The sequence below is a fragment of the Dermacentor variabilis genome, chromosome 3 (assembly GCF_050947875.1).
Source record: "Dermacentor variabilis isolate Ectoservices chromosome 3, ASM5094787v1, whole genome shotgun sequence".
NCBI lineage: Eukaryota > Metazoa > Arthropoda > Arachnida > Ixodida > Ixodidae > Dermacentor > Dermacentor variabilis.
Window position 1 is genome coordinate 173,496,912 of NC_134570.1, and position 18,617 is coordinate 173,515,528.

General features: G+C 45.7%; 1 protein-coding gene across 1 annotated transcript in view; it reads left to right on the plus strand.

Annotated features, from left to right (window-relative positions):
- Positions 1 to 18,617, plus strand: part of Chc (clathrin heavy chain) — a 53,874-nt gene that overhangs the window by 3,239 nt on the left and 32,018 nt on the right. The window contains exons 2-3 of the mRNA XM_075686688.1: positions 12,038 to 12,964; positions 15,838 to 16,512. Coding sequence (XP_075542803.1) covers positions 12,038 to 12,964; positions 15,838 to 16,512 — 1,602 coding nt within the window. The remainder of the gene's footprint in view (positions 1 to 12,037; positions 12,965 to 15,837; positions 16,513 to 18,617) is intronic.

An 18,617-nucleotide genomic window follows, 5' to 3' on the forward strand; every position in this document is an offset into this window, starting at 1 on the left:
TTGTTGAAGCTTAGTGGGCCTTCCTATCTCAGTTGTACCTAGATTAGTATAGGCCCACCCGCTATTGGCATCTTTTGCTGGTGTCAGGTGCCACTCCAAGCCTGGAGATGTAGTCCACTGGAGGAAGTGAAAGTTGAGCTCACCATCCTCAGATTATTAAAAAAAAAATTTCCATAGGAGGATTTGAACTTCCGACATAGCTCAGTCAGATAGATAATCCTCTAAGCGGCGAGGCTACCTTATCGTGGAGAAGTCCAGACCTAAGGGATTCCTTGATTTTTCTGCCATCTGTGGGTTTTGCAGATTGCCATACGTTGCACAATATAGTGTAAATTCTCAGTTGTCCTAACATCGTGGTTCCGGAATCTTATGCGGTCATGAAGGTTCCTAGGTACACAATATATCTTTGGCGAATTTGAACAGCACTTAAAACGTGTGTGAAAAAAGGAAGAAAAAAGGGAAAAAGGCTTCAGCGCGTACCGAGAAGCCCCTAGTCGCACATAAGTGGAGATGCACCCATCTGCTTATTGTCGGGTCTGCCTGCTGCTGGCCATCGTTTGCATATGTACCGAAACTTTTCCTCGCGAGTAAATACTAAGAGTGGCAAGACTAGTGGCAAATTCTAAGAGCCAGAACAATATGGTTCTGAGCTGCGTGTAAAGCAGACCTTGACAGCGCCAGAGTCCTTCCATGTTTTTTCTGGTCACGAAACTGCCGCCTCAGTTTCATATAGCGCCAGCGTCCGCCGCTAGAGGCGCAACCGTGCATGAGAGGGCATGCGAACGCCGCTACCGCTGTGGTTGTGTGTGGGGCAGCCTCGGTATTCTAGCTTTCTCAACTTCCTCAACGATCGCTTTAGTTTCACGTAACTATTTTTAACAATGAATATAATTAAATTACTGCCTGAGCGTGTCTTCTGAGATGATATGAGCGCACGGGACGAAAAAAAAAGCCGCTCATAACATGGAGCTTGCGGCGGTCTCAGACCAAAAAGAAGAAAGATCTGGAATTTTAAGAGCCAGAACCGCGATACGATTATGAGGCACGCCGTAGTGGGGGACTCGGGATTAGTTTTGACCACCTGGGATCCTTTAAAATGCACCTAAATTTAAATAAACGGGTGTTTTGCATTTCGCCCCCGTCGAAGTGCGTCGCTGTACACGGCCGGGCGGTCCCGGTCCGGATTTCTTCGTCATCGCCGTTCGCCTCAACGCTTCGGTGGGCTCCGCTTTTTAATATTTGCCTTAAATTAAACACCGCGCATTCGCAACAAAACGCCAGTGGTCCCACTTATCACCAGAGGAGTAAGCGCCAGTTCTCCGTTGCGCATAGCGCCAGATTGTTCGCCGAGCACAGCTGTTCAGTTTCTGTTAAACTGTGGCATAGAAGGACTCTGTGGGCAGTATCTTATAACGAGATCAAAAGAATGAAATTGCTATTGCAAAGGGCTGCTACCGTAGAATACTTAATGACAAAGAAAAGGGAACTGAGCTGCTCCATGCGCTTAAGATTTCTTGCAAAGCGATGTCATTTCTGAATAAGATTTAGGTAGAATTAATGCAAGACGAACTTCGCTACTAAATGTCTTCCTAGACAATCACATGTAAGAAGACAGGACAGACAGACAGACCTGTCCTGTCTTCTTACATGTGATTGTCTAGAAAGCGCAACCAATGTTTCCTATTACAATGAACCAACTTGCCCAACAACGCATCCTGCTAAATGCCTTCGGTGCGGCTTTTAACAACGGATTAAGGCGAACCTGAAGTGTTAGGACCTGCACAGTTGAAACTAGCTGTAATTAGGCAATTGCCTTAGCAAGCAGTCGTTTAGAAGCGTCAGTAAGACCAGCACTTCACTGCTCGTGGTTTCGACGCAGAAACGACGAGACTAGGTATTTTGGTTCTTAATTCGCAACTATTTACAATATGTTAAAATGTTGCAATCACCGGTCCTGATATTCTTATCATGGTCGAAAAATGAAAAAAAAAAACTTTATAATTCGATTAAGAAAATAAATAAAACGTGTTGGTGCAAAAACAAAATACAAGCACGATCATTTATTTATCATGTAAAATAAGCGGAGCGAAATACAGATAGCACGGAGGCGTCCGGTCACAAATGGTCCACCATTCACAATGCAAGAAGTTTGTTAAAAGCATGACACTGATATAATACGCATAAAGAAATAAGATCAAACGTGAGAGGTATGCATTGGGAGGCAGGAAACAAACACCAGCAAACGAATGGCAATAAGTACAGAATGCATAGTCGATTGTTTCTATAAACAAGAAAGTGTAAAGCATAAGCATTTCATAACACACGGCTAAAGAACTCTCAAACGAACACAAGTAGCCTCATCACAAATACAGCAATTTTTTTTAAATGGCTTGTTAGAGATACCACCTTTCTACTTCTTCAGCTGTTACTTAAACATGCAGACAAAACTTGCTCAGCAAATCACAATACAAATGTAGCTAACAGTGTGCTAATAACCTTCTTACTCATAGCAGCTTATAGACTTAAAAGTACGTGCAATTGAAGAATTGTAGCCCATCATTAGCCAAGACTCAAGGACAATGGAAAATAAAACAATGCATATTATTCTGTTTTAACACTTGCATTTATAGGAATTCTAATGCTATACCTTTCATAGATGGTCGGGGTAAGGGCGCTATTGCTGTGAACTACTCTATCCTGGTATAACACAAATTGACGTTGCAACAAAGCATAAAGCAAATGTGTTCAGCGTCGGCTTCTCACGCTCCAGGGACACGTCGTCGCCGTTGATGTTGAAATTGTACGCAGTGACGATGTCCGAGGCGTCAAAGTGTTTCGCGCACACACGTGTATACTTCGATTCGAAATTAAAACCGCCACTTTCCTGCCGCGGTATGGCCCGCTTCCATTTCTCGCGCTGCTCCTTGTTATTAGGTAAACAGAACAACGACACCTTTTCGGTCATGCCCTTGTAGCCGGAACGGCACCCAGGCGCGCAACACGTGTTCGGCATCGTTGTCCCACCCCACCACTTCAACCAAACAGACCAACACTCGAAAAATAGCACAGCACATGCACAGAACGTACCCGAAAAGTCAGCTCGCCTCGCACTGCGCACGCATTTCGGTACGCGAACGATGCCCTCTGTGGCACAGTGGCGCCGCGTCGCGGCACCTTTGGGCAGCATATGAACCTCTCCCATAGCGTGACGGCGGAGTTTCGTGACCAGAAAAACATGGAAGGACTCTGACAGCGCCTAGGTGTCTTTGACCTTTCTACATGTTTGGACATTGCTTATACCAGAGCTAATGAGAATAAATGGGGGGGAACAGGACCCTTAGCTTACTGGGAGCGCTTCAGACCCATACGCTAGGAAGTTGGGAAGCTTCACTTAAGCTACAGCAGTGTTATCTGCGATCAGTCAGACATGGTTTGTAGAGTTCGCACACAGAAGCGCTTTACGATGCTGTTTCCGCCGTGCTTGCAATACAATTCCTGTAAACACAAACGGAAATGTGCAAGAATGAATAAGTGCAAATGTAGACGAAAGGAAGGGATGCAATTCCGACCGTCCTGACGTGATGAAAATCTGTGTTAACTCTACAAGTGTGCTTTTACCTTATTCTTTGCGTGAATACCATAGTCTTCGCATCACTTTTCTCTGTTCCTTTGTGTGGAAATTTTGCATCGTCAAAGGAAGCCAGTTTCTGCAACGTGCTTCGTAAGTTGCTGTGGATAAATTCTTGAATATTTGTAGTGTTATGGAGTGTACAGTGCTAACATCTGTTCGCACAATAGATTCCCTGAATACGTTTGTGAGATCTGTATAAGCAAATTTCTGTGTATGTAGACTTGCAAAAAGAAAATCTCATTCAATTTTTTTTTTACATCATGGCATGTACAGATATTAGGAATTTGTGTGCATTATATTTTCTAGTGTTGTCACTAGAAATTATGCGCAAGGTATGTCAGTAGTGTATGTCTGAGCCTTCGTAAATCCTTTATGCCTAAGAGATCACCCTTCCGCAATACTAGGAACACCACTCTTGCTGTGAGAAGACTCGAACGATGGGTAGTGACGTTGCCTTAGAAGTTCTTGCCTGCCGTGATGTCGTGGATTTCGATGGTGTCTGCTAGGGCCTAGGTAACTATTTAGTGGGAAAGATAGACCACATTGTGTTCTAAAGAAGCCATATACTGGACTTCGCAAGTTTTGGAAATACTTACGGCTCTAATGCCTCCAAAATGCAAAAAAAAAAATATATATATTTTGAAATCCATGACTTCGCATGGATGTACCAGTATTCGGGTTGTGGTGTGACGATGAAACTTTAACCTTCATTGTTTTTTTAATAGTCAACCTATAATTGCTAAATGGAGTTGTTTTCAAAGGCTACTTGATCAGTCTGAACTGGTTCATTGTTTCGCTTTAGTGTCCCTTTAAATTGAAGTCCGTGTTTGACTTGGTCAAGATAATGCCCGACATATGTGCTCAAGAAAAGGCAATGAGCATCTTGGGCACATACATGCCAGGTGTGGTCTTGACAAAGACAAGCTGGGGCTTCAAGTTATCAATGTTTCTATATGGGAGCTAGAAGTCAATATGGCTAAATGTGCATGTTTCAGCACAAACGGCCATTGCTAGGGGGTAAATTGAGATGTTGGTTAGGGGGCCGGGTTCCCCAAGTGATGGCATAATTGAATGCTATAATCCGCTGTGGCTCTGTGAGCTACAACTTTCTCTGATGGCTCTGCAAACAAATTGGATTTGTGCTAGTGCTTAGTGAGGAAAGGATGTCATTGTCATTCGAAAAAATGGATACAATATTGTAAAACTGGAGCAAATAACAGCATCACTTGTTTCATCTCCTTAAGAGGAACACTAAAGAGAAGCACTAGATCATTTTACAATGACGAAGTATGCTTTCAAAACTTGATTTTGTTAATTTTTGTGGAAACGGATTGATTACTAGAGCAGTGGCCAAGCTTCCATTGAAAGAAAACTGGTTTAAATCGAGTGCCCCTGTGGCTTTGCACATTTAGAGGTATTTTGCCGTGTTTGGGATTTTGTGCCCACTAAATGTTCTCAAAACTTGCAATTTTCAATCTTTTGCTCCTTTCACATACAATGCTACATATCTCGGCTGATTACCCAGACTCAAACAGAATTTCAGAAATACTATAGTGCTGTGAATTTGTGTGGGACCATTGAGGCTGTTCTGCTTATCAAGTCTGCTCAACCTGTAAGAGTGGCTTTCTAGTATTGAAGCTTTTTCCAGTATAGTGAGCTATAATGGAAAAAGCCTAATTTTCTTTTTAATGTTGCTTCAGGAAATCAATGGTTCGACGATAATTTGTCTGGTCGGTAGGAGGCATAATGAAAAAGTAAAGCAGAGATGCTGACCAAAAACAAAGTAAAAAAAAAAAAACCCAAGATGTTTCAGCTTCCGCACAGAAGCCTTGCTCACAAAGAGGTGGCTCGACAAGGCAAGCTTATGTTCATTTTAGTGCATGACCAAGGCACCTAGTGTGAATACGTGAAAGATTGCACGCATTCCTGTGTAGTGTTTTTTTTTCTTTTTCATTTTCAGAATTGTCGATTCTAGATACTGACAGGAACGCCAGTTTCCTCCTTTTGCAATTATGCTTGTTGTGTTCCGCAAGTGCTTTGGAGACATTGTTCTTTCTGACGTCATTCATAAAGTCCTTCAGCCGTTTTTCGAAATTTCCGCTCTTGCCGATATAAACATAGTCGCAGTCTGTGCAGGGAAGTCCGTAAACAGTGCCTGGAAACTTTTTTTGTGAGCCGGTCTTTCAAGTGCATCAGTTCATGCTTCAACTTATGGGCGGGAACATGCGCCGTGTCTACATCAAATGTCCGCAGAACCTGTGTCAACGCCTCACTGGGCCCTGGCACATAGGAGATGGCTGCATGGGCCTGGGGCCGAACTATGCACAACGAAGCGCCATTGCGTGTGCGCCATTCTACGGAAGGAATAAAACTAACGGTACCGGCAACCGGAAAGTTTGTTGCATATTTTGAACAGGTCAGAGGCACGGCCATCTTCGCTGCAGCAAATCCTACGTGCTATTTCTATCACGAAAGAAGCAACTGAGTTGTTGTATTAGACCGGGCAAATAGACTCATAATGCAAGTAGCGACTGATGTGCGTCTCCTTCCTGAAAACACCGAAAGAAAGGCGGCCGTTTTTTCCTTTCTACCAGCACGTCTCGAAAAAGGAAGACGAGCAGAAATCTGTTTCAGTTGTAAACTGAATTGATGTCCCTATGCTGTTCAGATGCGCCAAGAATGCCTCTAAGGCTTCCTTGATGATGCAAAAACAATCAATATAGCGCAGAAAAATCTTTAGGGGGCAATCGAAAGAAGTCAATCAATATAGTGCAGAAAAATATCTTTAGGGGGCAGTCGAAAGAAGTCAAAGCCCATATCTCCGCTGACTTTATGGCAAGGTTTGCCACCGTAAGTGAAATTGAAGCATGCATCATGGTTCCATGCACATGTTTGTAGACCACATCCCGAAACGCAAAGTATCTGTTTTCAAGGCAGAACTTCAGTAGCTTCACAAAAATAGGGTGCGTCTATCGGTGATCTGTCGCTTAACTTTTCGTCGGGAGAGCAAGGCAGCAGAGTAAGCAAACCTTTTCATTTTTTGGATGGCGTCTGTTTTTTCATAGTGTCGCTTCAGTGATGCCGCTTTGCAACCTCTCCCCCCCTTACCCACTGAGCCTTCCTGGTAGTGGCAGTCATTTTATAAAGGTTTCTTTAATAGCAGTCCATTTATCTCCAGCTTCCTTTCTCCTTGATTGAGGATGCAGTGTACAATTGTCCAGTACAGTGGCTTAAACATCATTGTTTGTGAGGTATTCAAAGTTATTCAAGCATTAGGAAAGGATCATGTGTTGTGGTAAAAGGTTTGGCATAACTGAAGCATCATTCCAACCTTATGTTTAACCTTGTACTGCTGATTTGACTGCATGCGCAAAAGTGGTTAGACGAGTTGCCCGCATGGTTCAGCTAGTGTGGACCCAGATGGTGCTTGTAGCAGCTGTAACGTGCTGTAACTTCGTCCTGGGGTGGGCAGCTGCTCAGCTGTTAGTTATGAGACTCGGAAGATGGTAAGCAGTTTTGCAGCTTTGCATGGCTGAGAACTGAGGGGCAAAGACTTGACAAGGCGAGCACCAACAGCAACTTGTCTGCCTTTGCAGATGTGAATGCTTGGAAGCGTGTTGCATCATCACTGCCTCCTACATGCAGTCACAGTGCGTTGGAAGGGGACAGTGTTCCGCCTCCTTGGTGGACGGTTCGGGTTGCAGGCTCTCCTTGCACACTGGGGGCGGGAGGGCACTACCGTATCGGCTGCACGGGCTGTCTGTGCCCCCTCTAGCCCAATCTGACACCCATGTTCATGTAACAAATGTTGCAGCTAGATTACCCATTGCGCTCAAGGATGTGTGCACTCAGCTATTTGGGAGGGGGGTGGGTGTTCATGAATAATGAGGCCGCACAACAAATGACGCATGTGTTTTTGAAAACGTTGCCGAGGGAACAGTCGCAAAGTGGTTTGACAAAATGAATGCATCTCTTTTTGCTGGCGTCTGTCATTTTTGTTGTATGTGGCCTGCAGCCTTTTATGCTTGTGTTGTGGCTAGCTTTTCTGGTGAATCATGCAACAGCAAGCACTGGTCATAACTGGGTTATGTCTAGTGTTCTGCGTACTTGGCATTTTTTTGTTCGCGGCAAAAAACACTTCTTTGCTTTCTTTATTTGCCAAATCTCTTATTCACTTCAGTTTTAGTTCTCCTGAAATTTGTTTCACTACATGCTGAGACTGGCTGCTGATGGAAGCATTGTTTCCATGTTATTGTGTTACTGCCAAGAATCTAAGGTTTACATGGTTGCGCACCATAGTTGTGCCATGGCAACTTGCACATCTGTTTGTTGACAATTCATCATTCTCTTTGGCACAGTAGTGGGCATGGTATTCCACTGTTTCGCATGAGGTTGGTGAATGTCTGCGGGAATCTACTGAGTCGACGAAGTTTCATGAGAGAGCAAAAGAAGTTAGACTTGACAGTAGCATGGAGTTGTACTGTTTCATACATGGCATACGATGCTGTGGAAGCTACGCAGGAAGCTTGGGCATCAAAATTGTTGACCAGTCTGCTCTAGCCAGATAAGCTGGTAAGGCTGCTGCGACAGGCTGCAAAAGTAAAAACCGGGAAAGGAAAATAATGATAGACTGAATGATGTAAACATATTAGCACTCATTACATTTGTGCACTTTGAAGGATGAAAACTTTTATTTTTCATTTGTTACAGAGCATAATCAACAGTATAATTGCTAGTACAAGACAGAATGCCAGCCACATCAAGAAAGTCTTCCTTACCTACACGGTGTTGCATGTGCTGTGTGAAATAGAGCATATTGCCAAGTACAGTGCTAGTAGCATTGGGTGCTGCTTTCGGGTGAACGGCAATTTTTCCCGTTTCGCAAAACTCTCGATATTGCAGGTCTCCGTACTACTGACTTACCACATTCATACTCCCAGCGCTTCTAGTTGTCAATTCTGCCTCGCCATGTGATATTATAACCTCCTGGTGTAGCTCAAATAGTAGAGCAACTGTTTCTGGCCAAGTCAGCCGCATTGCAGTAGGTTTCCTATGCTAAAGTGCTCATGCGCTGAACTGTAGGTGTGCATTAAAGAATCCTAGGTGGTCGTAATTGACCTGATGGTCGTAATTGATCTTTCTTTTCTATATGGTTGGAGAGTGATGCCTTTCAGTACTCATAAAATGCTTCACATTCTCACCTGTAATGTACAGAACTACCATAGCATACATTGCACGCTTCGCCCTCTTTCACAAGATGCAAATAATGTAGCAAACAACTTGCCCACAATTACGATACTCCTTAATGCAAAGTTTGTGCACAGCTCTATATGTGTCTTCATTTCGCAGTATATTGGTGGCGCCATGGAGGAAAAAAACAAAACAGGAGAGGCCCTGACATTGCGCTTTTTAAGTTGAAAGTGCAGCCATACTGGTGTGCCTTTTCCCTTCGCGCCTCCAATCAGCTCGTCGGTGTAGATAGGCGCGAGCTTTGAACTTCCATTACTACAAACCGCTGGAAATGTGCTTCTGACGTGTGTCAGAATGTTTACGACACTTCTGTAACAGCTTTAGTGAAGATGCGCCCCTGTGCTTCTCTGTGGCACGTTGACGACTGACCTGCGCCATGATTACTCGAGTGTCTGTTGCTGACTGACACTTGCACTCACACACTCACACTCAAAAGACAATTTTCAAGCTTGCACACCACGCTCCAAAGTCAGCTTGTCTCGTGAACAGAATGTGCTGCGAGAAAACTTCTCACTTTTCAGAGGCCCAGAGCAGCAGCGAGAGGTTCAGGAGTGCGGTTACTATGGCAACATTCACGTTTGGGGTATCATTCCCAGTGCTCCTTTGCAAAAAAACAGCATGTGACTTCCGCCACACTTCTCCAACACGTCCATGTTGGCTGAGGCCTCTCCTACGCTTTCCTTCCTCCGTGGCTGGTACAGACAATCGGTCTCCTTCATGTTTCAAATGGAGCAAAATGTTGCGCGACTGCCTCGCTAATCTGGAGATTGCAAGAACCAGTTCGTGAGCGCAATTCACAGCAGCCACCGCTGACAGAACTCCCAGATGATGCACGCTACTCTGGTGCCATCTAATAGCCATTGGCGCCCCACTATGCTTTTCTTGCACTTTTGCCATACCCCTCATGGTTCAGCTGCACCCTGTTCCTCCACTTTTATCCTTGTGTCTTTCGTCCCCCTCTGTGCTCTGCCTTAACTTTAGTCTTCCGCCGTGCTTGTTTGCTTGGTAAAACTGCCAATCGCCGCATGAATGGATGCCGAAAAGCTGTGCTCTAAAAGCTCTGAGCATCCATCCCTGCAAAATGTTGCAGTCCTTGTGATCTGTTAAGAGTGTAGTAGAGCGTGGGTTTTCTGCAGTACCTTTGATTACGAGGGCTCAGGATGTGTCCAGAGCTCAATGAGGACGCCTCTCCAAAGCTGCATTCACCCAATGAAAATGTTTATTCTCTCTCTTGTCCGCTAAGTTGGAACAGTGCTCCTAGAGAGGGATGCACATTAACACACTCATTCAGTCTATACTTCATCTTTGTGTGTGTGTGTGTGTGTGTGTGTGTGTGTGTGTGTGTGTGTGTGTGTGTGTGTGTGTGTGTGTGTGTGTGTGTGTGTGTGTGTGTGTGTGTGTGTGTGTTAATTTGCACCTTCCTTCTAATAGCTGTATTTCTGGGCCTGTTTATAGGTCACATTTATAAGGATGCGAAACGAGCATAAAAAAAAATGAGGACAAAGGCAAAAAAATACGGCTGGACCAATAGTGTTCGTTAGTTCACACATTTCATAGAGTACTGCAACCATCTGGTTGCAGTCATTGAGAGTGCCACAGCTAACTCTGACCAGTATGGGCAGCTTGTATCGTGTTATGACTGTAAGCACTGTGAGGAATTTGCTTCGCTGCTGGCAAAGCAACTAAAATTCTTGCAGCCAGTCTCTATGTGGGCATGTTTTCAACGTCCTTGTGCCGCTGACTACTACATTTCTTCAGTGTTCAGAGTTCGTGAGGACTTGGCTCGAAGGTTACCATGACAATTTTGATCTAGCAATAATAGTTTGGCGTATGCCGAATGGTTAACGGTTTTGGGAAATCTTGACTTTTCCTCTAGCTGGTATGTGTACTGGACTTTGTAGATATGCTGCAGCACCTTATCGGCGGTAGTGAACTTAACCTGAATTTCCACTTCAGCATGATAGGACAGTGTTGCCTTATTGCATGCACACCTGATAACCGACTGCCCTCCTGCTTATCTTTATTGCTTTCCTCTGGGGGCTCTTATCACATGGTCCTGAGCTGTGTGCATTGTACATTGTTGCTTTGTGCCTGATGACTGCAGCAGTGTTCGAGTTTCCCAGCTGCCTCTTGTCAATTATAGCTGACCAAATGCTGACCTTTGCCTATTTCTAATCGGCAACCCTGATTGAGTTTCATCATCGCACCTGCCAACCTCTAGATTTTATCATGACATGCTCGATTGTCAGTGTTGAATCTTTATGGCCGTTGTGTCGGCACTAAAACATAAATGGCCAAACTAACATTACGCTTCACGGTAAGCGAAAGCTTGTGCCTGCGTGCCTACGAATGTGCAGATAATGTGGGACAGTTTGTAGGCGTTGAAGCAAGGCACGAGCACAGACATAATCTCCAGACAAATATTGGTGCTCTGGCTGTCACACAAACATATGAAACAAAATAATACAAAAATGCAAGGTGGAAATAGCGAGTCAAGTGTGCACAAGTCTTGTAGGTTCCAGCTGCCATACCTCGTGAGGTGTGAGCACTTGGATGCGAGCTTTCATGCGCCGGAAATCGTGCATGAAGTTTGGTTTTAAACTTGCGATGGTGGTGTGCTGCTGAGCTTGAGGTTGCAGGTTAAATCCCAGCTGCAGCGGCTACATTGTACTGGGGGCGAAAAAGAACGGTTGTGTGCCATGCATTGGGTTCATGTTAAAGAACCCCAGGTGGTCAAAATTAATCCAGAGCACCCTACTACAATGCGCCTCGTAATCATGTTGAGGGTTTGGCATGTAAAATCCCAGAATTAAATTTTAGTTACTTCACCCTTTGTTCATGAGGTATGCTGTATATGTTCATGTTACTGGCTACATTTTAATTGGTACCCTGTTTAAAAAATACCGTGGCATCTTCTGCCATTGACCTGGACTTTGTAGGCAAGGCCATGTTTATTCCCTCTTTACAACTTGTGTTTTGCTGGATTGAGTATAGAAAGGGCAAAAGTGGTATACACACCAGAACAGCTTGAAAGAGCTCTCCTGCAGCTTCTTGGTGTCTAATCAGCCGCACTTATAACAGTGCTTAAAATTACTTTGCAAGCAGTGCCATTCACCTTGCAGTGACAGTTGGCCATTGTGCTTTTGTTCTTTGCAGCTCACCAACATAGGGATCAATGCAGCCAACGTGGGTTTCAACACGCTCACCATGGAGTCGGACAAATTCATCTGCGTCCGGGAGAAAGTTGGGGACGCCGCGCAGGTGGTCATTGTGGATATGGCCAACCCGACTAATCCCATCCGGCGGCCCATCTCCGCCGACTCGGCCATCATGAACCCCGCCTCACGAGTCATTGCCCTCAAGGCATCGCGCACCCTGCAGATCTTCAACATTGAGATGAAGAGCAAAGTGAAAGCACACACCATGACAGAGGACGTGGTCTTCTGGAAGTGGATCAACGTCAACACCATCGCTCTGGTCACAGAGGGGGCCGTCTACCATTGGAGCATGGAGGGGGACTCTCAACCGCAGAAGATGTTTGACCGCCACTCAAGCCTCAGCGGGTGCCAGATCATCAACTACCGGACGGATGCGAAGATCCAGTGGCTACTCCTGATTGGCATCTCAGCCCAGCAGAACAGAGTGGCTGGGGCCATGCAGCTCTACTCAATGGAGCGCAAGGTGAGCCAGCCGATCGAGGGCCATGCCGCCGCCTTTGCCCAGTTCAAGCAGGAGGGCAACACTGAGGTCTCGACCCTCTTCTGCTTTGCCGTGCGGACCCCGCACGGCGGCAAGCTGCACATAATTGAGGTTGGCCAGCCTGCGGCCGGCAATCAGGCATACCCAAAGAAGGCAGTGGACGTGTTCTTCCCGCCCGAGGCGCAGAACGACTTTCCAGTGGCAATGCAAATGAGCCCCAAGCACGATGTGGTGTTCCTAATCACGAAGTACGGCTACGTGCACCTGTACGACCTGGAGACTGGCACCTGCATCTACATGAACCGCATCTCGGCCGACACTATTTTTGTTACCGCGCCCCACGAGGCCACTTCGGGCATCATCGGTGTCAACCGCAAGGGACAGGTGGGCTGGTTGCACATTTGTGCTTTCTTCACACTTTTATAGGGTGCCTTTTTCTTTGTTTCGCAGTCGTGTAGTGACTAGCTGCATGCTACACATGCTATACATCACACTGAAAACATTGCGTATGCATGGGTGTGCAGAGACAATGCAATGGACATCTGTGCGCATGTTCAAAAAGAAAGTTTATGTAATTGGTAGGCTTGTGAATATTCAATACTTTGGAAAATTCTATAGAATATTGTGCTGTTCAATATTCACTTGGGCTTGCATTTCAGTGTTAAATGTTTCCAGTGTAGTCAATACGTACGAATGTGAATTAAATAACATGTATAAAATGTGTATTATCGACAATCTTGTTTTCGGTGCGCAAGTTACAACGCAGGGCTCATAGCCATGACAAGCCAAAGACGAGTTCACTTAGTCATTGACCCGATTTCTACACCTGCCCAATTATTCTAACTTCAGTCCCACGACACTGCCACCTTCTCTAGTGAACCAATGTAAGCCTACTGAAGGCTCTGATGCCGTAAGGTGTCACTCAATTTTGCAGACATGATCCACATTCACGATGTCGTTACAAATGGTGGCCGTACAGAAGGCACCATTCAGCCTGGCTCCTGTACTCCTGATTTCGCTGGCGAGATAGTTTCTCGGCTTCTTGAGAGAGCCATATGGCAGCAGTGAATACATTTCCATCGAGTACTGTAACTTCCTTCACCGGGACCAGGTGAAGCAGCTCCTAACAGCCAAAAGCATGGCGTTGTGGGTGGCAAACTGTTGCCGGAAGTTGACTGCTCATTGGTGATCAAGCCTGAGACAATGCTCACGACTGAGAGTTACAGAAGTGGCAAGCGGGCCTACAAGTTTGTTTGTGCATTTACTGTGCAGAACAGCTTAAGGAGCTTAACTGCTGGCATTGCAGTCAAGATTACACTTTGCAACATCGTGATAACTCTCGAAACGCTCCCGCGGTCTTGACCGGGATGAAATTGCAAGCACAGTACTGAACTGCAACAGTGAGGAAAGCCTGTAAATAAATATTGTGCCACTGGCATTGCAAAAAAAAAAAAAATGGAACTTGTATTTCTGCATGAACATATCTGGAAAACAGCACATTGAAGATAGATTTCCGAGGTGGGTCTGCTCAACATCTGGTGCATATGTCAATGCTTTTGCGAATCCCATTTTTTGAACTACAGTCACCTCCATATAACAAACCTCAATTTAACGAAATTTGCGTTGTAACAAACTATTTTCCTTTAGCGATCTTAGTTGCGTTGAAAACCGTGTATTCGCAATTTAACGAAGTAGTTTCGTGACAGTTCGATTTAACGAAGTTTTCGGCCATTTCAATCATGTACTTGGAGCCTGTATGGCCAGTAAATCTAGCAAAAAAATTTTCAAGCATCCTCATGCATGAACAGCGAGAGTGGCAAAACTGCTCTCAAAGTGGGCGCCCCCCGACAGTGTGGGCAGGAGACAGGGCTCCGCTATTTGTGGTGTTGGTAAACACCTCCGAGAAACAGGACGGCCGAGGATTCCTTCTGTGCGAGAAGGATGGGGAGGGAGTGAACCTGCGGTCACGTGATCAAGCATGCACTGGGGTGGGGGGGAATGCGGGCAGGGACGTGCATCTGTCTGCCTTCTCTTCCTCGTGCCAGTCCATGCGTGGCTCATCTCGGAGGCGAACTCTCCACGGCGAACCGAAATGGATGGTGCCCTCACGCACATTTTGTTGTTCCTGCATGTCTACGAACCTTACTTCGTGTAGTGTCCTTGCTATCCCTATGAATGCCCCATCGTTCTGGTGAAACTGACCTTTTTTTTTTTTTTTTGCCTTGGGAGTAATATACGTATGTTTTTACACTTCTGTTTCTAATTTGTGGATACTGGCTACAGCCACTAAGCGTGGTCAGCCATGGCATCCGAGATTTATGGCACTGTGTGACGCAACACACACAAATCTCGGGTACTGCGAGCCATGTCAATGCATTGCTCTCGGTGCGACCTACACTGCACGCACTGGCGCTCATAGCGGGGCCATTATGGCCCAATCTTCTTGCGATTTATTTATAAGTGCTTAGAAACAAGATATCTACCCGGAATGCTCTGGAAATTTGTGAGGTTGTCTTTAATGCTGGAACTTTGAAACGTGGAATAAATGAAATGCACGATTTAACGAAGTTTTTTTGCTGCAATTACAACTTTGTTATATCGAGGTTCGACTGCATTCGCGTAGAAATCGTATGCCACCAATTACCATTCACTTTAACTTGGCGTCGAACCAAAATATTTATATGCACAGAAGCCTAATGATTGGCATGAACACCTGTAGCGCTGATAGCGCTGATATGTGCATATTGGAGGCCAATATTTTGGCTTGGCTGTGTTATGCTTCAAGCTAAATAAGTGTTGCAATGTCAGATTAAGTTATCTTAACAACTACTTTTTGACGTGAATTTTAAAGATTTGGTATTTGAGCCTTAGCCCATGAAAGTATGGTCAGCTGATTGTACTGGCAATTGAGGTACCTGCACTCTGGTATGACAGGTACCCTCATTCTTGCGCTGTGCTAATCGGACACACCTTGAGTGTGCATCATAGGATCGTATTAGGTACTGATAATTCTTGCAGAATGACTTGACTTTTATGTGATATAGCATCTCATTGGTGTAACATTGCCAATGATCGTTCATTCGAGTGCATGGCGGGGTGTCTGCTGGGTTATCCATTGAACGAGCACACTGGCAAGTGACATCCTCGAAAGTGACAGACCGAGAATGCAGCTCTTGGTTGCTTTCATGCACTTGTGGCCTGTTGCTCTTGGTTTTTTCAACTGACAGGAGGCTCATGTTTGGTGTGTGTGTCTGCAGGTCCTTTCAGTGAGCGTGGAAGAAGAAAACATCATCCCCTACATCACAAACGTTCTCCAGAACCCGGATCTGGCACTGCGCATGGCAGTGCGCAACAACCTGTCGGGCGCGGAGGACCTCTTTGTGGTGCGCTTCAATGCCCTGTTCAGCAGCGGCCAGTACTCTGAGGCCGCCAAGGTGGCGGCCAACGCCCCGCGCGGGGTGCTGCGGACACCCCAGACCATCCAGCGCTTCCAGCAGGTGCCCAACCAGCCAGGCCAGACCTCGCCACTGCTGCAGTACTTTGGCATCCTGCTGGACCAGGGCCAGCTGAACAAGTACGAGTCCCTAGAGCTGTGCCGGCCCGTGCTGCAGCAGGGCCGCAAGCAGCTGCTTGAGAAGTGGCTCAAGGACGACAAGCTCGAGTGCAGCGAAGAGCTCGGTGACCTCGTGAAGCAGGTGGACCCGACGCTGGCACTGTCCGTCTACCTGCGTGCCAATGTGCCAGCCAAGGTGATCCAGTGCTTTGCCGAGACAGGCCAGTTCCAGAAGATTGTGCTGTATGCCAAGAAGGTGGGCTACACACCAGACTACGTGCTGCTGCTACGCCAGGTGATGCGCCTCAGCCCCGACCAGGGCACTGCCTTTGCCCAGATGCTGGTGCAAGACGAGGAACCCCTGGCCGACATCAACCAGGTGCTGTGCTGGGGATTGATTATCGCAGTTGTATCCGACAGTTTTATATTAAAGGGACGCTGTGTATTGGAATCTGAACCTGGCAACGTTTAACGTTAGAACGCTATCTAGCGAGGCGAGTCTAGCAGTGTTATTGGAGGAATTAGAGGGTAGTAAATGGGATATAATAGGGCTCAGTGAGGTTAGGAGGACAAAAGAAGCATATACAGTGCTAAAAAGCGGGCATGTACTGTGTTACCAGGGCTTAGCAGAGAGACGAGAACTAGGAGTCGGATTCCTGATTAATAAGGAAATAGCTGGTAACATACAGGAATTCTATAGCATTAACGAGAGGGTGGCAGGTCTTGTTGTGAAGCTTAATAAGAGGTACAAATTGAAGGTGGTACAAGTCTATGCCCCTACATGCAGTCATGATGACCAGGAAGTCGAAAGCTTTTATGAAGACGTGGAATCGGCGATGGGTAACGTCAAAACAAAATACACTATACTGATGGGCGACTTCAATGCCAGGGTAGGCAAGAAGCAGGCTGGAGACAAGTCAGTGGGGGAATATAGCATAGGCTCTAGGAATAGCAGAGGAGAATTATTAGTAGAGTTTGCAGAACAGAATAATATGCGGATAATGAACACCTTTTTCCGCAAGCGGGTTAGTCGAAAGTGGACTTGGAGGAGCCCGAATGGTGAGACTAGAAATGAAATCGACTTCATACTCTGCGCGAACCCTGGCATCATACAAGATGTAGACGTGCTTGGCAAGGTACGCTGCAGTGACCATAGAATGGTAAGAACTCTAATTAGCCTAGACTTGAGGAGGGAACGGAAGAAATTGGTACACAAGAAGCCAATCAATGAGTTAGCGGTACGAGGGAAACTAGAGGAATTCCGGATCAAGCTACAGAACAGGTACTCGGCTTAAACTCAGGAAGAGGACCTTAGTGTTGCAGCAATGAACGACAATCTCATGGGCATCATTAAGGAGTGCGCAATAGAAGTCGGTGGTAACGCCGTTATACAGGAAACCAGTAAGCTATCGCAGGAGACGAAAGATCTGATCAAGAAACGCCAATGTATGAAAGCCTCTAACCCTACAGCTAGAATAGAACTGGCAGAACTTTCTAAGTTAATCAACAAGCGTAAGACAGCGGACATCAGAAACTATAATATGGATAGAATTGAACAGGCTCTCAGGAACGGAGGAAGCCTAAAAACAGTGAAGAAGAAACTAGGAATAGGCAAGAATCAGACGTGTGCGTGAAGAGACAAAGCCGGCAATATCGTTACTAATATGGATGAGATAGTTCAAGTGGCTGAGGAGTTCTATAGAGATTTATACAGTACCAGTGGTACCCACGACGATAGTGGAAGAGAGAATAGCCTAGAGGAATTCGAAATCCCACAGGTAACGCCAGAAGAAGTAAAGAAAGCCTTAGGAGCTATGCAAAGGGGGAAGGCAGCTGGGGATGATCAGGTAACAGCAGATTTGTTGAAGGATGGTGGTCAGATTGTTCTAGAGAAACTGGCCACCCTGTATACGCAATGGCTCATAACCTCGAGCGTACCGGAATCTTGGAAGAACGCTAACATAATCCTAATCCATAAGAAAGGGGACGCCAAAGACTTGAAAAATTATAGACCGATCAGCTTACTGTCCGTTGCCTACAAAGTATTTACTAAGGTAATCGCAAATAGAATCAGGAACACCTTAGACTTCTGTCAACCAAAGGACCAGGCAGGATTCCGTAAAGGCTACTCAACAATAGACCATATTCACACTATCAATCAAGTGATAGAGAAATGTGCAGAATATAACCAACCCTTATATATAGCTTTCATTGATTACGAGAAAGCGTTTGATTCAGTCGAAACCTCAGCAGTCATGGAGGCATTACGGAATCAGGGTGTAGATGAGCCATATGTAAAAATACTGGAAGATATCTATAGCGGCTCCACAGCCACCGTAGTCCTCCACAAAGAAAGTAACAAAATCCCTATAAAGAAAGGCGTCAGACAGGGAGATACGATATCTCCAATGCTATTCACAGCATGTTTACAGGAGGTATTCAGAGGCCTGGAGTGGGAAGAATTGGGGATAAAAGTTGATGGAG